Source organism: Myotis davidii, unplaced genomic scaffold, assembly GCF_000327345.1.
Source record: "Myotis davidii unplaced genomic scaffold, ASM32734v1 scaffold142, whole genome shotgun sequence".
Classification (NCBI taxonomy): domain Eukaryota; kingdom Metazoa; phylum Chordata; class Mammalia; order Chiroptera; family Vespertilionidae; genus Myotis; species Myotis davidii.
The window spans coordinates 4,248,075-4,264,521 of record NW_006294400.1 but is presented as its reverse complement, the minus strand read 5'-3'; the positions used below and the strand labels follow the sequence as shown (position 1 = coordinate 4,264,521).

The window sequence follows — 16,447 nt, the reverse complement described above, 5'->3', positions numbered from 1 at the left end:
TTAAATACATTCTGAGCAGTGTGAAAACCTGAAGTCATTTTCAAGGTCCACCATTTATTACTTCTTTTCATTCAGGTCAAGTTTCTAAGCTTTCTAAATCTCCATTTTCTGGCTAATGAAAAGAAAATAGGATTCCACTGAGTCTCCTATCTACCTACTTCAGGACTTCTGTGAGGATCAAATGAGATGAGCATGGGAAAATGCTTCACAGATATTTGGTTACAGTGTAAAATATTTCCACCTGGCTATAAAGCAAGTCGTGTTCCTGGGCTGAAGAACTGCAAGGAGGCTAGTCGCTAAGGAGAGGAAGCTGGGTGTTAATATGTGATGTCATTACCCAGTACCCACAGCCACTGTTTCCGGGCAGGGCTGGGCTGTGGGCTGCATTTTGTGCCATGGGGTCTTGGCAGTGTCAGCTGTGATTTGGTGGGGTTTGCTCTGGGGTGGTGGCGGGTGTGTGTCCCGCCGAGTGTTGCTTTGTGGGCGCCAGGTCCATGGTGCCGTTTATTGTTAAATGGCCTGTCACGAGGGAGAGGAAGATGGGCAATGCTACGTGACATCATTACCCGGTGCCCACAGCCACCGTTTCCGGGCTGGGCTGGGCTGGGCTGTGGGCCACATTTTGCACCATGGGGTCTCAGCAGCATCGGCTGCGATTTGGTGGGCTATTGCTCCAGGGTGATGGCAGGGCCTGTGTCCCACTTAGGGGAAGCCAAGTGTTGCTTTGTGGGCGCAGGTTCCCGGTGACATTTCTCTGTAAATGGCCAGTTCGCATCACGGTAGCTCCTGCGTTGAGCATCTGCCCCCTGGTGGTCAGTGTGCATCATAGCAACCAGTTGGACAGACACTTAGCCTATTAGCCTTTTATATCTATAGACAGTACTGTAAGCAATCAGGCAAGCGAAAGAAATAAAAGACTTTCCAATTGGGAAGGAAGGAGTGTTACTTTTTGCAGGTGACATGATTCTTTATACAGAAAAACCTACAGACTCCACTGAAAAACTACTCTAAACAATAAGCAAATACATTAAAGTTGCAGGATATAAAAGCAATGTACAAAAATCCATTGCATTCCTATATACCAGTGATGGCGAACCTTTTGAGCTCGGTGTGTCAGCATTTTGAAAAACCCTAACTTAACTCTGGTGCCGTGTCACATATAGAAATTTTTTGATATTTGCAACCATAGTAAAACAAAGACTTACATTTTTGATATTTATTTTATATATTTAAATGCCATTTAACAAAGAAAAATCAACCAAAAAAATGAGTTCGCGTGTCATCTCTGACATGTGTGTCATAGGTTCGCCATCACTGCTACATACTAACAATGAAATTTCAGAAAAAAGAAATGGGAAAAAAAACCAACAATTTATTTTGCAATTGTAACATAAGAATAAAATGCCTAGGAATAAAGTCAACAAAGGATGTGAAAGTCCTATATATTAAAAACTACAAACATTATTAAAAGAGATTGAAAAAGACACAATGAAATGGAAAGATATTCTGTGTTCATGGATTGAAAGAATCAACATAGTTAAAATGTTCATATTACCCAAAGCAATATATAGATTTAATACAATCCCCATCAAAATCTCAATGACATTTTTTAAAGAAATAGAACAAAAAACCATCATTATTTGTTATGGAACCAAAAAAGACCCAAAATAGCCAAAGCAATCCTCAGAAAAAACTTCAAATAATACTATAGAGCAACAATTATCAAAACAGCATGGTATTGACAGAAAAGCAGATACAAGACCGATGGAACAGAATTGAGAGCCCAGAAATAAAACCATGGGTATATGGGCAAAATTTTTTTCAAATATACTTTATTTTTTACAGAGAGGAAGGGAGAGGGATAGAGAGTTAGAAACATTGATGAGAGAGAAACATCGATCAGCTGCCTCCTGCACACCCCCTACTGGGGATGTGCCCGCAACCAAGGTACATGCTCTTAACCGGAATTGAACCTGAGACCCTTCAGTCCTCAGGCCGATGCTCTATCCACTGAGCCAAACCAGGTAGGGCTGGGCAAAAATGTTTTGACGAAGGAGCCAAAAACAAACAAGGGAGGGGGAAAAAAGCCTCTTCAATAATGGTGCTGGGGAAATTGGAAAGCCACATACAAAAGAATGAAACTAGACAACAGTTTGTCCCATGTATAAAAATTAACTCAAAATGGATCAAAGACCTAAATAAAAGATCTGAAAAACTAAAGTACATAGAAGAAAACATAGGTACTAAAATTATGGACCTTAGTTGTAGAGAACATTTTATGAATTTGATCCCAAACGCAAAAGAAGTAAAGGCAAAAATAAATGAATGGGACTATATCAATCTAAAAATTTTCACAGCAAAGAAACTGACAACAAAACAAAAAGGCAACCAACTGAATGGGAAAAGATATTTTACAAATAACAGTTCTGACAAAGGTCTAATATCCAAAATATATAAAGAACTCATACAACTCAGTATCAACCAAACAATCCAACTAAAAAATGAGCAGAGGCCCTACCAATATGGCTCAGTTGGTTAGACTGTCATCCCACACACTGAGAGGTGGTGGGTTCAATTCCTGATCAGGGCATGTCCCGGTTGGGGCGCATGCACAGGATGCAACCAATCAATGTTTCTCTCTCACCTCTCTCTACCTCCCCCCCTAAAATCAATTTTTAAAAAATTGTTAATGAGCCGAGACCGGTTTGGCTCAATGGATAGAGCGTCGGACTGCGGACTCAGGGGGCCCGGGTTCGATTCCGGTCAAGGGCATGTACCTGGGTTGTGGGCACATCCCCAGTGGGAGATGTGCAGGAGGCAGCTGGTCGATGTTTCTCTCTCATCGATGTTTCTAACTCTCTGTCTCTCTCCCTTCCTCTCTGTGAAAAATCAATAAAATATATATTTAAAAAAAAATTGTTAATGAGCAAAAGACCTGAACAGACACTTCTCCCAAAAGACATACAAATAGCCAACAAATATATGAAAAGATGCTCAACTTCACTAGCTATTAGGGAAATGCAAATCAAAACTATAATGAGATACCACTCCACACCTGTTAGAATGGCTGTTATCAACAAGACAAGTAATACTAAATGTTGGAGATGTTGTGGAGAAAAAGAAACCCCACTAATGGTGGGAATGTAAACTGGTACAGTCATTATGGAAAACAGTATGGAGGTTCTGCAAAAAATTAATAGAGTTACCATATGACCCAGCATTTACTGGAAAAATCTGAAAACATTTATTTGCAAAGATATATGCACCCCTATGTTCACTGCAGCATTACTCATGGTGACCAAGACATAGAAACAATTAAAGGGTCCTTCAATAGATGATTGGATAAAGAAGATACGGCACATGTATACAATGGAATACTTCTCAGCCATAAGAAAAGGTGAAATACTGCCAATTGTGACAACATAGATGAAACTTGAGAATATTAAGCTAAGAAAAATAAGTCAGAAAAAGTTAAGAGCCATATGGTTTCATTCATATATGGGATATAAAACTGAAAGTAACAAATGAACAAACAATAAAAACAAACAAAAACTCATAGACACAGACAATAGTATGGTGGCTAGCAAAGGGAAGGGGTTGTGGGAGTAGTAAAAGGGTAAAGAGGACCAAACATATGGTGATGGAAGACAATCTGACTTTGGGTGGTGGGCACATAATACAATATACATATCATGTAGCATAGAAATATACACTTAACCAATGTCACCCCAATACCTTTAATTTTTAAAAATTAAATATAAATCCTATATAATAAAAGCCTAATATGCAAATTGACTGAACGGCAGAATGACCGGTGGAACGACGGGTCAACGGGTCATTATGATGCATACTGACCACCAGGGGGCAGACACTCAATGCAAGAGCTGCCCCCAGCCCACAGACCAACCAAGGCGGATGCCAGCAGCACCCCCCCAACCACAATTGTCCAGCCAGTCACCCTGCAGAGGGAGGCGACCGGCAGTGGGGGATGAGGCTGGCCAACACAGGTGCCAGAGGGGACTCCCAATTGCCCTGCTGGATGCCCCACAGATTGGCCCTGATCACCGACCAATCCTAGGGACCCTACCTGTGCATGAATTTGGTGCAGCGGGCCTCTAGTAATATATAAATAAATAAGCCTGTCCAACACCATTCCATTTTTAAATTTACCCTTTTCTGGAAATGGGGCGGGGGGGCGGGGGTAGGTTCAGGATATAGATATAACAGAATAGCTTCTCTTATACACGAAATGGTGTTTTGTGTGTTTTTTCCCAACCACTTTAAAAAGCACTGACCTAACATTTGTCCAATTTCATAAATTCAACTTGTAATAGCAAGGGGAAAATAAGAGGTAACACGTGACAGATTATTTTTTAGTATTTTTAACCATCATGAGCCTATAACTTGAAAAACATTTAAACACACCAATCATCAAAAACAGGACACTTTTAAACATATACAGAGAAGCACATGTTTAATCTGAGATGCATTTATACATCTGTAATCTATCAATGAATCTTTTCGAAATCTGTAATGTGGTCCATCAAAATGGCTACATTTGGTAGCAATACTGGAGACCTGCATACTACTTGAAGAAAGCTGATTCAGCAGGGTGCTTTGTTGCTAGTATGTTAAGCAATCACCTCCCAGGTTTAAGGGTCTGAAAAGATTCAGAGTTTATATCTGTGGATGAGAAAATTACATCTCTACCTATAATCCCAGACTGCCAAATTACTAAGAAATATGGAAACTGACCTTTGGAACAAGAAGTTGAAAAAATCCATGCATCAACAGTGCCTCTTAGAAAAGCACACATCTAAAATCAACCTAAAAGATTATCTTCTCTAAGGGCAATTCCAAGACTTTTCACTTGGGTTTCTCTGAGCCGTTCTTGCAAACGCTACTAACTTCTATGGCTTCACACCACAAAGAACAAGAAACTGCATGCATGTAGTTACATGGCCTCATGACTACCCAAAGTTCCTAGTTTTCAGAGGCATTTCCAATTTCTGGCCATGCCATTGTTCTACAAACCACCAAAATTACCTGGATATGCACTGCCTTTGTAGCCTACTAGACAGTAAGGTCCTTCAGAGAATGGTAGATCTACTTATTCTCTCTTCCTCTTGACTGGGTCACATTCTGCAAATACTACACTTACCAATCTGTCACTCAATTAATGCACAAAACCAAATCTACTTTCCTAGACAGTTTCTGCCACCAAAAACAGACATGAGGATGGGGAAAGGGAATCAGCAAATGCAGCCACTTATTAAGTTTTTTAAGGCCAGGTTGTGGAAGCATTTTAAAGTGTGAGCCATTGGACCCTTATATAAGTAAATCCTTTGGATGAAATTCAAGTGAACTGACAAATTCTGTTCCATGGTGTATGGTGTCATAAAAAGTTTCCAGGACCAAACTTGACCTCACCATTTAAAGTGGATCTAATCTGAACAGATTGTATGAGTAGGTTAGAAGGATGACAGCATCCACTTTGAAGAAGAATGGGGGAAGAAAAGGAAGTTCAAAAGTTTCCAAGAGAAAAGGGATATACCCAGAAATGATTCCATTCTTTGTGAGCTTGGTGAATGCGAGACCCAAAGGCCCACAAACCCCAAATCTCAATTCCAATTTGAAGATTCTATGGCTTAGGCAAGTCACTACAGAAGGACTAGCAGCACTTTGTGGAATCAATGTCACATTTTATACAGACCAGGAACTCTGCTGCTTGTGTTTCTCTGGACTATTATTAATGGGGGCAAAAATCAAATGTTATCGTTTCACATTTTTTGTAAATATGACACATGTGTGTCATATTACACAATGTTGATACAATGAAGCCTCCTTTCACAGTAGCAAAAAATTTAGGAGCTGTGGATTATATCTTTAACTTTCCTATTAGATAGTATTCTTTCAAGGAATCAGGGCATGAACAACTTTTTGAATAGAAATGTTTAGTCTCTGGCTTCTCAAAATTTGGAAGGAAATAACATGAAAGTTTTCATACACAGGAGCTCCCCAAATGAATGAGGCAATCACCAAATCGGATGTCTTTCTCATCAGAATCTTCCAATCCATTTACGTAGGTTATACTGTAACTAAGAGCTTAAGATATGTTTTCTGTAGAGTATACCTGAAACATGAACAGATGAAAACTCCATATTTAAGCAATTACATATGCAACTCAGAAATGCCAATTTCCATCACAATTAGCCTAAGTTATGCAACATATTTTTGTTCCTTTTTAGTATATAGGTGATGTATGTTTTTATAATTTGCTTAACTGCCTATAGTGAAATTTTAAAATCACATAGACCATTTAAAACCATAAAAGACAGGGTACCTTTTTATTTTTCCCAATGTACCATGTTTCTACATTGCTTGTAGAGCTGTACAAGAAACACTGTTCATTTCTATATAAAGATTTCCATAAAATTTTTATAGTTTCTATAAATGCATAAAGATTGTTAGTTTCATTATAACCTCTGTTTCAGTGCCAGTGGAAAGAAAAATTACCTGCAACTCTAAACAGCAATCTACATATACAGAGGCAGAAAGTGTACTGAGACCTCTATTTAAAGAGCTCTAAGACACTCGCTATATTTCATCAAAATGTAGATGAGCATACTGGAGAAGCAACTTCTAGCACACTCATCTCTGATCGCCACTCTTAGAACAAACAGGCTATAAAAAGTGCAACTGTGAGAAGAAATTTTCAATTCTACATGCATTAGTACAAGAACTAATCGTATTATAACTAACACAATTTCAAACAGTAGGTGTAATGCCTATTATACTTGACACATTACAAGGCTACTTATGGAAATCTTCTCTCTGATAGGTTACTATGTCTTTATTCCAAATTAGCCCATACTACAAGGTATAATTACTAAAGGCTCATTGTTTTATTCTGAAAAATCATATAATGTTTTGCAGCTAGGATTTTGATGAGAGTGGTGACCATAATGTGCTAACATGTTAATTTTAACTACTCTTTTCTTCCTTGATTCAATTAATATTCATTAAAACTGCACTAATCACAATGAGTAAAGTTTTACCAATTATTTTCATAATTATGAATGAATACAGTAAACATAATAGAATAATTATAAATCCACTTAATTAACTAAAAGGTTATTTCCAGCAGGGAAAGATAATTCATGTTTTGTTTTCTTATTTTTAATGCTAGATTGACAGGTTGATATCTTTAAGAAACCATTTCTAGAAATGAAAGATATATATTATTATTATTGAGATTGTGCTTTTCTTTAACAAAAATTTTCTATTGGTCAGGCTATGTTAAGAGCCACATTATCTAAAGTTATAATAAGAGATTGCAAAGAATCTGGTTTAAGCTACCAAAACCAAAGTCACTTGACAATTTGCATCTGTATTAGTAATCTCAACCCTAAAATAAAATTTAGACTATTTCATATTATGCTTATGAAAGATAGAATTTTCAAAATTTTATAAGTTGTTAAAAGATTTTTTTAAATGCGGGATCCTTTTCAAGTCAGGATTCTACCAATGTTGCTGTTTTAGTATTTAAAGTAGCTAAGCACTAGACAAAAGCAGATGAGTAAGTAATGTGAACTCTGAAAAAGGCCTTGCTTCTGTCTTTTTTGTTGTTTGTTTTCCTTTTCTAAAAAAAAAATTAAGCATTGTGTGTCTTTCTGGAATTAACAAAGGCTATACTTTCAGGCTTAAAGATAGCAGGCTTACCAGATTTTAAATGAAATATTGAGTGCTACAGTGATTTAATGGTTTTAAACCATAGATGTCATTGTGGTCTGAGGGTGTCACAGACAACTTAAGGAAGAAAAAGGAATGGGGCACAGAGAAATCACTTTGTCAGTAATTACAATAAAGAGTCCTAAAATGTGGCTCAGGCTGCTCATTACTTCTTCCTTCTGTATCAAGACCCTTATTTACATTTCAGATTACATTTTTTATGAAACAGTAAGATCTCTCAGAGCTGAGAGGACTGAAATAATGAGGGGAAAACATTTTAATAAAACGTGTTGGGTCTGCATTACTTCCGTGTCAGAAAGAACGGCTACTTCTTAGTGATGGATCATTTATTCTGCTTCTAAACGAGAAGCAAAAAGATGAAACTGATGAACTTTTACTGCCCATTTGTCTTTAGCAGACAATTAAGACAGAGAAGATCAAAATGGATTATCATACCACGCAGACAACTGGCCCAACAGTAATACATCTCTGGGACCACAGATTTGTAACTCTCTTTTATCCCTCCCCTTTCTTCTTACTTCTTTTTCCACTCTAAAGGCAGTGCTAGCTTTGTGGCTCAAGGAGAGCCAAAAGGCTGGTCATCATTATTCAGTCACAGATGTCAATCTAACCTCCCTTTTTTCTCAGTTTCTAAAGCAGTGAGCCACAATAATTTGTGACAGATTCTTTTACTGTAAGGTACAAAGAACACACAGAATAAAACATCTAGCAGCAGCAAGCGTCTCTGATCAAGTGTGCTGGTACATGGGAAATACACAAATGTAAAAACAAGCACTGGTAGTTGAGGCGAATGAAGAGAAAAACTGAGGGGGAGAGAGAGAGAGAGAGAGAGAGAGAGAGAGAGAGAGAGAGTGAGTTAATAAGCGCTTTACTTTGTGGTGAATTATATCAAATATTCTTTATGGGTTACATCATAAATGTTTTAATACTAGAAATGTTGTCTAAATTAAGTGCATATTCAGCATTTAAGGTTTGCATGTAATAAAAATATTTCTAAGATTTCTTTTAGAGGGGAAAGATAATTTTGTTTAATCCAACAAATGCTAAGAGAAAAGATATAAGATCAGAAACCAAATAATAAAAAAGGTAAATAAGAAATATGTAGGTCTCATTTCCTTTAGCAGTAAATTAACTCTCAAATAAATATCTGGAAATTTGGAGGTAATTTCATCAAAAATAAAGTAGATCTTTCATTCTTGAGTTATATGTGGAAAAGAAGGGAACCCATGTGTTAAGTCAAGTTAGAAGAGATGCTAAGGAAGGCAGTGGTATGTATACTCTCCTAAACCTACATCTAGCCCATGAGTATCATCCTCCAAATTTCAAAACTATGTCAAAAAAGAAAATAAACACTGATTCCTATGAACACTTTAAAATAGCTGAAGGCTATCATTACTTTTTAGATTCTTACTATAATTTTAAATAATTCCAACTTCAACATATTAAACAATTTTAAGATCATCTATTAACCAAAATAAAGAGAACTAAGTTCATGACATAACAATATCTAATCTATAAACTGGGCTCCATATGCAATGACAGAATTAGTAACAGTCTATATTTTTGTCTATACACACATATATACTATATGTACATCAACTCTCCCCAAATACACAAACATCTATAATAATAAAAGCATAATATGCTAATTAGACCAGATGTCCTTCCAGACATCCTTCCTTCCGGACAAAGTCACAGCGGGCACGGGCCACAGCAGAGGTGGCAGAGGCTCCCCAGCTGCGGCCGCGGTGGGTGGGGGCCGGGGCCAAGGCCCTTGCATGAATTTCGTGCATCAGGCCTCTAGTATACATCTACTCAGAGAAATAAGCATGGAAAAACAAACATCAAACAGTCATAGTGGTTATCTCTGAGTAGTAAAATTACAGATGGCTTGTATTTTCTTCCTTTTCATTCTTTTTATTTATTTATCTATGTTTTCTAAATATATTTTATATTGGACATATTATCCTTGTGACTTTTTTTAAAAAGTTATACCAAAAAATATCGTGATGATCAAAAACTTTCAGATAAAGTAAGAAACTACGTTTAAAGGAATAGATCCAGATATTAACCATATTATTTTAAGTTTCACCTACAAAATTTTCTCTCATTGAGTAATTCAGATCATTGAATCACAAAGGTTATTTATTTACATAGACACAAGATTTTAAAATAATGATTTTCTTAAGAACTATGGTCTCAAGTCTATTCAAAATAATACTTTAAGATTTTCCACTTTTTGGATATTGTTTAGTGAAGGAAAATCATTAATAAAAAAGGTCCTATAATCTTTGGATTGTGTAGTTTAAATCAAATGGGCTCAACTGCACTGCAATTTAAGGCAAGATAAAAATTTAACTGTCCAGTTGGAAGATGAAGTCAGAGGTAGAGTGAGAAGGTTAATATTTTTTTTTAATTTCATTTAAAAGCCTTGGGATCACAAAGCAAACCACACCAGTTCTCTTCAGGTCTTGTACAATAAAATCTCATTACAAAGCATCTCATTATACTGATTATCCAGCTATATTGCTGGTCACAATATGTCCCCTGTATTCACAAAGATGTATCAGATACTTTGCCTTCTGTTGTATGGCCACACTGCAAAAGTGTTACTACTACTATACTGGGTATTTCTATTCCATTGTATTTATCCCATTCAATGACTTTTTTAACAAACAAAATTAAGTAAGTATACTTCAGATATATGTTATATTGCATACAATATTCCACATGTGAAAGGTTTTATACTTTTTTATTTAGCATAGTCAAAGATGCTTTTTTTAAAAACTACTTTAAAAAGCATACTAAATTGCAAATTTGAACTAAAAATGTAAGGTTCCCCCAAAACTTACAAAACATCTCCAATGTTTCTTTTGCGTTTTCTTTTTCTCTAATGTTTCTTAAAAGTGAAGCTGGAATCCAGAATGCATAACCTGGATCTAATCATCAAGATTAGAGCAGCATCAGAACTTCAACAATATTTTGTGATTTAAATAGTTCCTTCCACTGCATTTTATGCTTGCAAAACACAAGAAATTCAAGATGGCAGGACCAAATGGGCTTTCTTAAATTTCATTACAATTATTCTCACCACCCTCAAGACCCTTCCTGCATGTGTAATCTTCTACTTTGAGTACTACCACAACAAATAGTTCCATAATATATTTCAAATCCCAGAATATGTTATAAAGTTCCCTCCTCCCCCTTTTTGTTACACTGGTTCTTGACACTTAAATAACAACAAAAGCAAAAACAAAAACAAAAATCCAAACTATTTCCTAATGAACTGCAGACTGTAGCATAGCTTAAAGTAAAAAGTAAAATTCATGATAGATTTTTCTTCCTTACTTTCTGTGCATTTTTCCCCTGAAGGTAACACCCCAAACAAGCACCAATATTTTCCATCCTACTTGAATGTTTTACTTTTTGACTTGGGTTCCTAATTACTGTTTCTCTTCCCTTCTAAAAATTCATTTATCTCTTTCAGTAAAAAAGAACAGTAATAATATGTTGAACAACTCTGAAATAAATTTTGTCATGTAAAAAATTAATTACGCATTCCGAACCTGGTCACTGTAGTCCTCTGGGAATTGCCTCTGCACCTCAGGATCTGTAAATAATTGACAGATAATATTAATTGGCTTTGGATTAGTGAGCAAGCAGAGGATCACACATTAATATTTGATCAGAAGATGATAGCAGCCCTGGCAGGGGATCCAAGGGGGGCAGCTGAGGCTGCTATGTTGATGAGCACAAGGAAGGGCTCGGCGAGGCACTCCCATTACCCTCCTCCAGAAATATAAAAAAGAAAAATTTTAAAGACCTGATGCTACTGTTAACTTGAAACTATTACCTAATGCAAAAACCTCGCCAGCTGCAAATTGCCCTCAGTATATTTTTTCCAGAGAAAATGAGTCTTAAACTGCTTGACTTTTCTTCTCTAATCAGAAGCCTCCTTTTCATAGTTACAGATGTAGGCTTGATAAACCACCTTTAACACCCCCCTTTCAGATTGGGGTGGGGGAGGGGGAAGTTAGGGCAGTGAGGGTGAGAGAATTCTTTCAACGAACAAATGCAAAATTCCTTGCTTTTAAAAATAAAATATATTCCTCTCAAAATACTTACAGTAAAGCTCTTGAAAATACAGATAAAACTAGGTAAATTCTTCAAAACAAACAAAACAAAACAATACACTTTTAGCTTACCAGTGTAAACAAATTTAAACTTGCTCAGAAACTAGAAAATACATAAATGAAAACACCTTTCATGGCATTCAGTTTAAATCGAGTTACTAAAGGGGTCACTGGATTCTTCAATCATAGTTGCAAGATAATCCAATGCCACTGTCTTTAAGTCAATATAGAAGTGTACTAATTAAAAGCTATTAGCACTCCATTTGCTATTGATTAGAAAACCATTCAATCTTTTCCAATAAAAGAAAGATTTGGTTCCTCAGAGACACATTAAGGGGAGGATCAGAATAATATCTATTTGAGAAACTATGTATCAATGCAAAAGGCTTTTGGAAAAGCACAATAGTTGAGGGTCCTTTCTCACAATCATGACAATACATACTACTCACTTTTCATATCTATGTTTTAAAACACCAATTTACTTCTCTGTGAAAACGAATCCGTGTAAAAGTTAAAACCCTTCAAATCACAACCAAAACGCAGGTAATTGTTCTGCAGGGAAGAATCAAAAAGAGAGAAAACTAAGGGTCTATTCACATATTATATTTAAATCCTAGAAATACCTGTTTTGTCATTAAAGTCAATGGACATTACTTTTCAAAACCTAAGACTAATAACAAAAGCAAGAATATTCAAAAGATCACATCAAGAGCAGAGTGTCCCAAAATGGGTGGTGCAAAAAACTTAAAGGATCTGTAGACCATTTCAGCTCCTGAAGTATCTTCTGGTTGACTTAAAAACTAAGGATCAATGTATTTTTTTACCTTCATCTTCAAATACTAGAAGGGAGAACTGGCGCTTCTACAGTATGACTAACAGAATTCTGGTGTAATTCCTACTGCAGTACGGTGCAGAGCTGCCCTGGTAGGGCAATGAATACACTGTCTGCTTCTCTCTGGCCTGAAGGGCTACAATCACACAAGGACTTGGTCCTCTTAAGACAGGAGGTCGGAGGGCAGTAAGGGCAATAGGTAGGTCTACAGGGAAGAATTAGCCAGCAAGATAATAAAGGGACAGCCAAATGCCCAACAGACCTCTAGAAGTGTGTTTGGGGTGGGGTGGGGTGAAAGTGAAGGGGAGGCTCAAAAGAGGGCAATGGCTATAATTCCTAAAACATACAAAAATGACTTGATGGGTGTGGGGTGGAACAAGTGGTTTTTTAGGATTTAAAATTTGTTCCCAAGACCAAAAAAAGATTTAAAAAGAAAGATTTTAAAAGATTTAAAAAGAAAATGTACTTCTAAGACACTGAAATACACTGTAAAACAGAGGTTGGGAAAGCCACAAAATAATCTAAGGCATATTCATTTTCTTCCAATTGTCAGGTGGTTAACACTTACTCTTCAAGCAGAAAACTTCAGACAAAAATGACTCATATATAAATCTTTAATATCATGTCCCCTTTCTTGTAGTAGTTGTGCTCCTTGGGAACCAGAAATACCAATGAAAATAAAGATGGAATAAAACCAAAAACTTTATTTTTTTTTACCATTTGGTGAGGGGATGAACATCAGAAACCAAAATTTGTGGTATATTCTTTAATTTAAAAATATCTTGCTATAGATTAGAGAAAGGTTTTTAAATCTCTTTAACCAACTATATTAATAAGAAACTACATTAATGATTAACTTGTCACTTTGAAATGTATTTAATTCATATATACAACATAGAATTGAAAAAGAGGAGGAACCACGGATAAAAAGAAAAATTGACCTATTTTAAGATGAGGATCACTCAAACCATATTACCCTAAACACTGCCTCAATGGTGGGCAATGTAATAAACACCACCAACTTAAGTCCTTCAAATGTCCTAAGATTAACCCTATAGTGAGATTCCTAGATTTTAACAGAATCATGTTCCAAGATAATACATGAATTTTATTTACTATGATTCAAGCATAAAACTTTTACTTCCTTTCTTTAAGGCCCTAAGGTTACAAAAGCAAATTTCATGGGTCCTTAACACTCTTCTAAAACAATATTTTTTTTAAAAAAAAAGGCAATGTTTTTTAAAACCAAAGTCCAACCTATAAAGTTTCATTCAATTAGCTCAGAGAGCCAGTCTCATAGTTAATAAAAGTATGAAAGCCATTTTGCAAAAATTAACACAAAAACTAAAAATAATTTGTTTGAATGTCTTTAAAATGCCTATTTTATACAGTAGGTTGAAATCCTTTTTCACAGTGAGTTGATCATTATGCCACAATGTCACCAAAATATCGACATTGGAAACATCTGAGTTAAAAAGGTCCAAATACAATCTGCTTTTCTCAAGCAACACAACACCCGCCTTACTAACAGTTTCAGCATGGCACATGTACAAAACCTAGCACCCCGCAGTTAAGCAAACCGCCTTTAAATTTTCTGTCTGGCAGCAATCCACTTGCGTGTCTGTATGTTTTTACAAGTACTCTATGTATTTCATTGCATCAGCTGCATTTCTGAGTTTTAAACGGTCTGGGAACATTTTATGAAATGTTCTATATCTTTATATGGAAAATAACATACACTGGAAAACTGTGCATCGGTCTAATATTTATGTATCTATTTCTTTATCCACCATCCAATGCTATAATTGCTAATGCTCCAAAACACCTTCTCACATTCATACCCTCACCTCCAAACACAGTGTCACCAAACAGCTAACTTTAAAAAAAGTCACATAATTTGCTTAGGCAATTGGAAGTAAGAATAGAGTTACTGGCATATGTCAAGCTTTTCCTCTAAGATTTGTCCTTGACAGAAAATTAAGAACAAAGTAGTACATAACACCCTCTTCCCCCCTTATCCTTCTCTCAGCAACTTTCTCCTAATTTAAATAATACCTTATTATAAAATTAAAAATCATTTCCTAGGGAAATACTTTTAAACAACAAAATCATATTTAAAATATCTTGCCAACAAGATGTATGGTATGATAGATGGCATATTTCTCTTAGCCACATAAGCCTAATAAAGCTTCACATTATCCCAATGTAATGGGCCACTACCCTTGTCCCAGCACCATGGCCACGCAAGAGGCTGTCCCCACACAGAACAAGTGCACCACTTCCTCTGGAGGCCACAAGACACATCTCCATATTTAAAAGACATTTCACAGTACAGACTCCCAACAGCACAATCTCATTCAGGCACAAAACATGAGCATGCTTAGAAGGCTATGTCTTCACAGCAAAAAAAAAGTTTGATCTCAAAAATGTCTTGCTTTGAAGAAGAAGAAGACGACAAGAAGAAGAAAAGGAGGAAGAGGAGGAGGAGGAGAAAGGCTAATATTCTTCAATCTCAATAGTCCATGTTTTGTAGTTTTCTACTGTAATATACTTTTAAATCTTTAAGATATACCAGATTGCCACAGGATGTTTAATTAATAGAATAAGAGTTTGGGCAAGACTTACTAGAAAGGTGCTATAAATTATTTTACACAGGCTCCAAAACCTTGAGTTCTGCCTTAGGCTCAAAGTTCCTAGAAAACGTGGTAGACAGATCGTTTACAACAGAAATGCAAATAATTCATAAAAGTACTGTGGTTATGTATGAGGGCTCATTTGTGCATCAGTAACTAGTATGTGTATACACACACACACACACACACACACACACACACACACACACACACACCCTCACCAAATTATTTTCCTCTTTTTCTCTGTCACACCAGTGGACTCCACTTAAAGGGTCAAGGCATAACACTTTAACCTGATTATTAAAAAATACACTGTCTTCATTTTCTATGAAAGGCATAACAACTGCATACTAACCAAATGTTACAATCTTCTATAATCGGAGCTTTTTTAGGAAAATTTAAGAGAAACTGCAAATATGGCCGTTAACCCAGGAATCTACACTGCTTTCACTTTTAACATGTTAGGAATCAAGGCAGAAAATATTGTGTTTAATGCCTACTAAATTAATCTAGTCATTATCTCTAGTATATTTCAGTCAATAAGAGACAAACTATTGAATGTATTTAAAGCTAACAATTATAAAAAATCTGCCCTTTAAAAGTGAGACTTCAAAATTAGCTATAAATGATATAATCTCGCTCAATTTCATGGAGTTTAAGATACTATCTTTCTTTCCCCAACAACCATAAATGTTAATCCAAACTATAATCAGATTTAATTTTCTGGATGAGAAGATAAGAATATGCTGCAAACCAGTAATAGTCCATTACACTGCTCTTTCCCGAATGACATTTTCAACTTTTACACACCAAAAAATGTAGACTCTCAGAAAATAGTTTGAGAAGTTGTACATTTTGAGGATAAGCTCAATCTTCCCCAAAACACTATCAGAAATAAATTTTCTTTTAATCATCAAGAAAAAAAGTTAAATATTTTTGTATAATGTAGAATTAAAGTTTCTTGATAGTATGACTGCAAACTGGACCGCACTGAACTAATAAAGAGCTTTAAGGACATTACCTATTAAACCTATTATAGCTATAAAAAAATCAGCCAGCTTTACTTTACATGATAAAATAGCTGAGTCACTAGGTTG

General features: G+C 35.9%; 1 protein-coding gene across 1 annotated transcript in view; it reads right to left on the bottom strand.

Moving 5' to 3' along the window:
• DENND1A (DENN/MADD domain containing 1A) overlaps positions 1-16,447 on the bottom strand; it is a 446,857-nt gene that overhangs the window by 332,170 nt on the left and 98,240 nt on the right. The window contains exon 3 of the mRNA XM_015567102.1: positions 11,319-11,362. Within this exon, the coding sequence (XP_015422588.1) occupies positions 11,319-11,362 (44 nt within the window). The remainder of the gene's footprint in view (positions 1-11,318; positions 11,363-16,447) is intronic.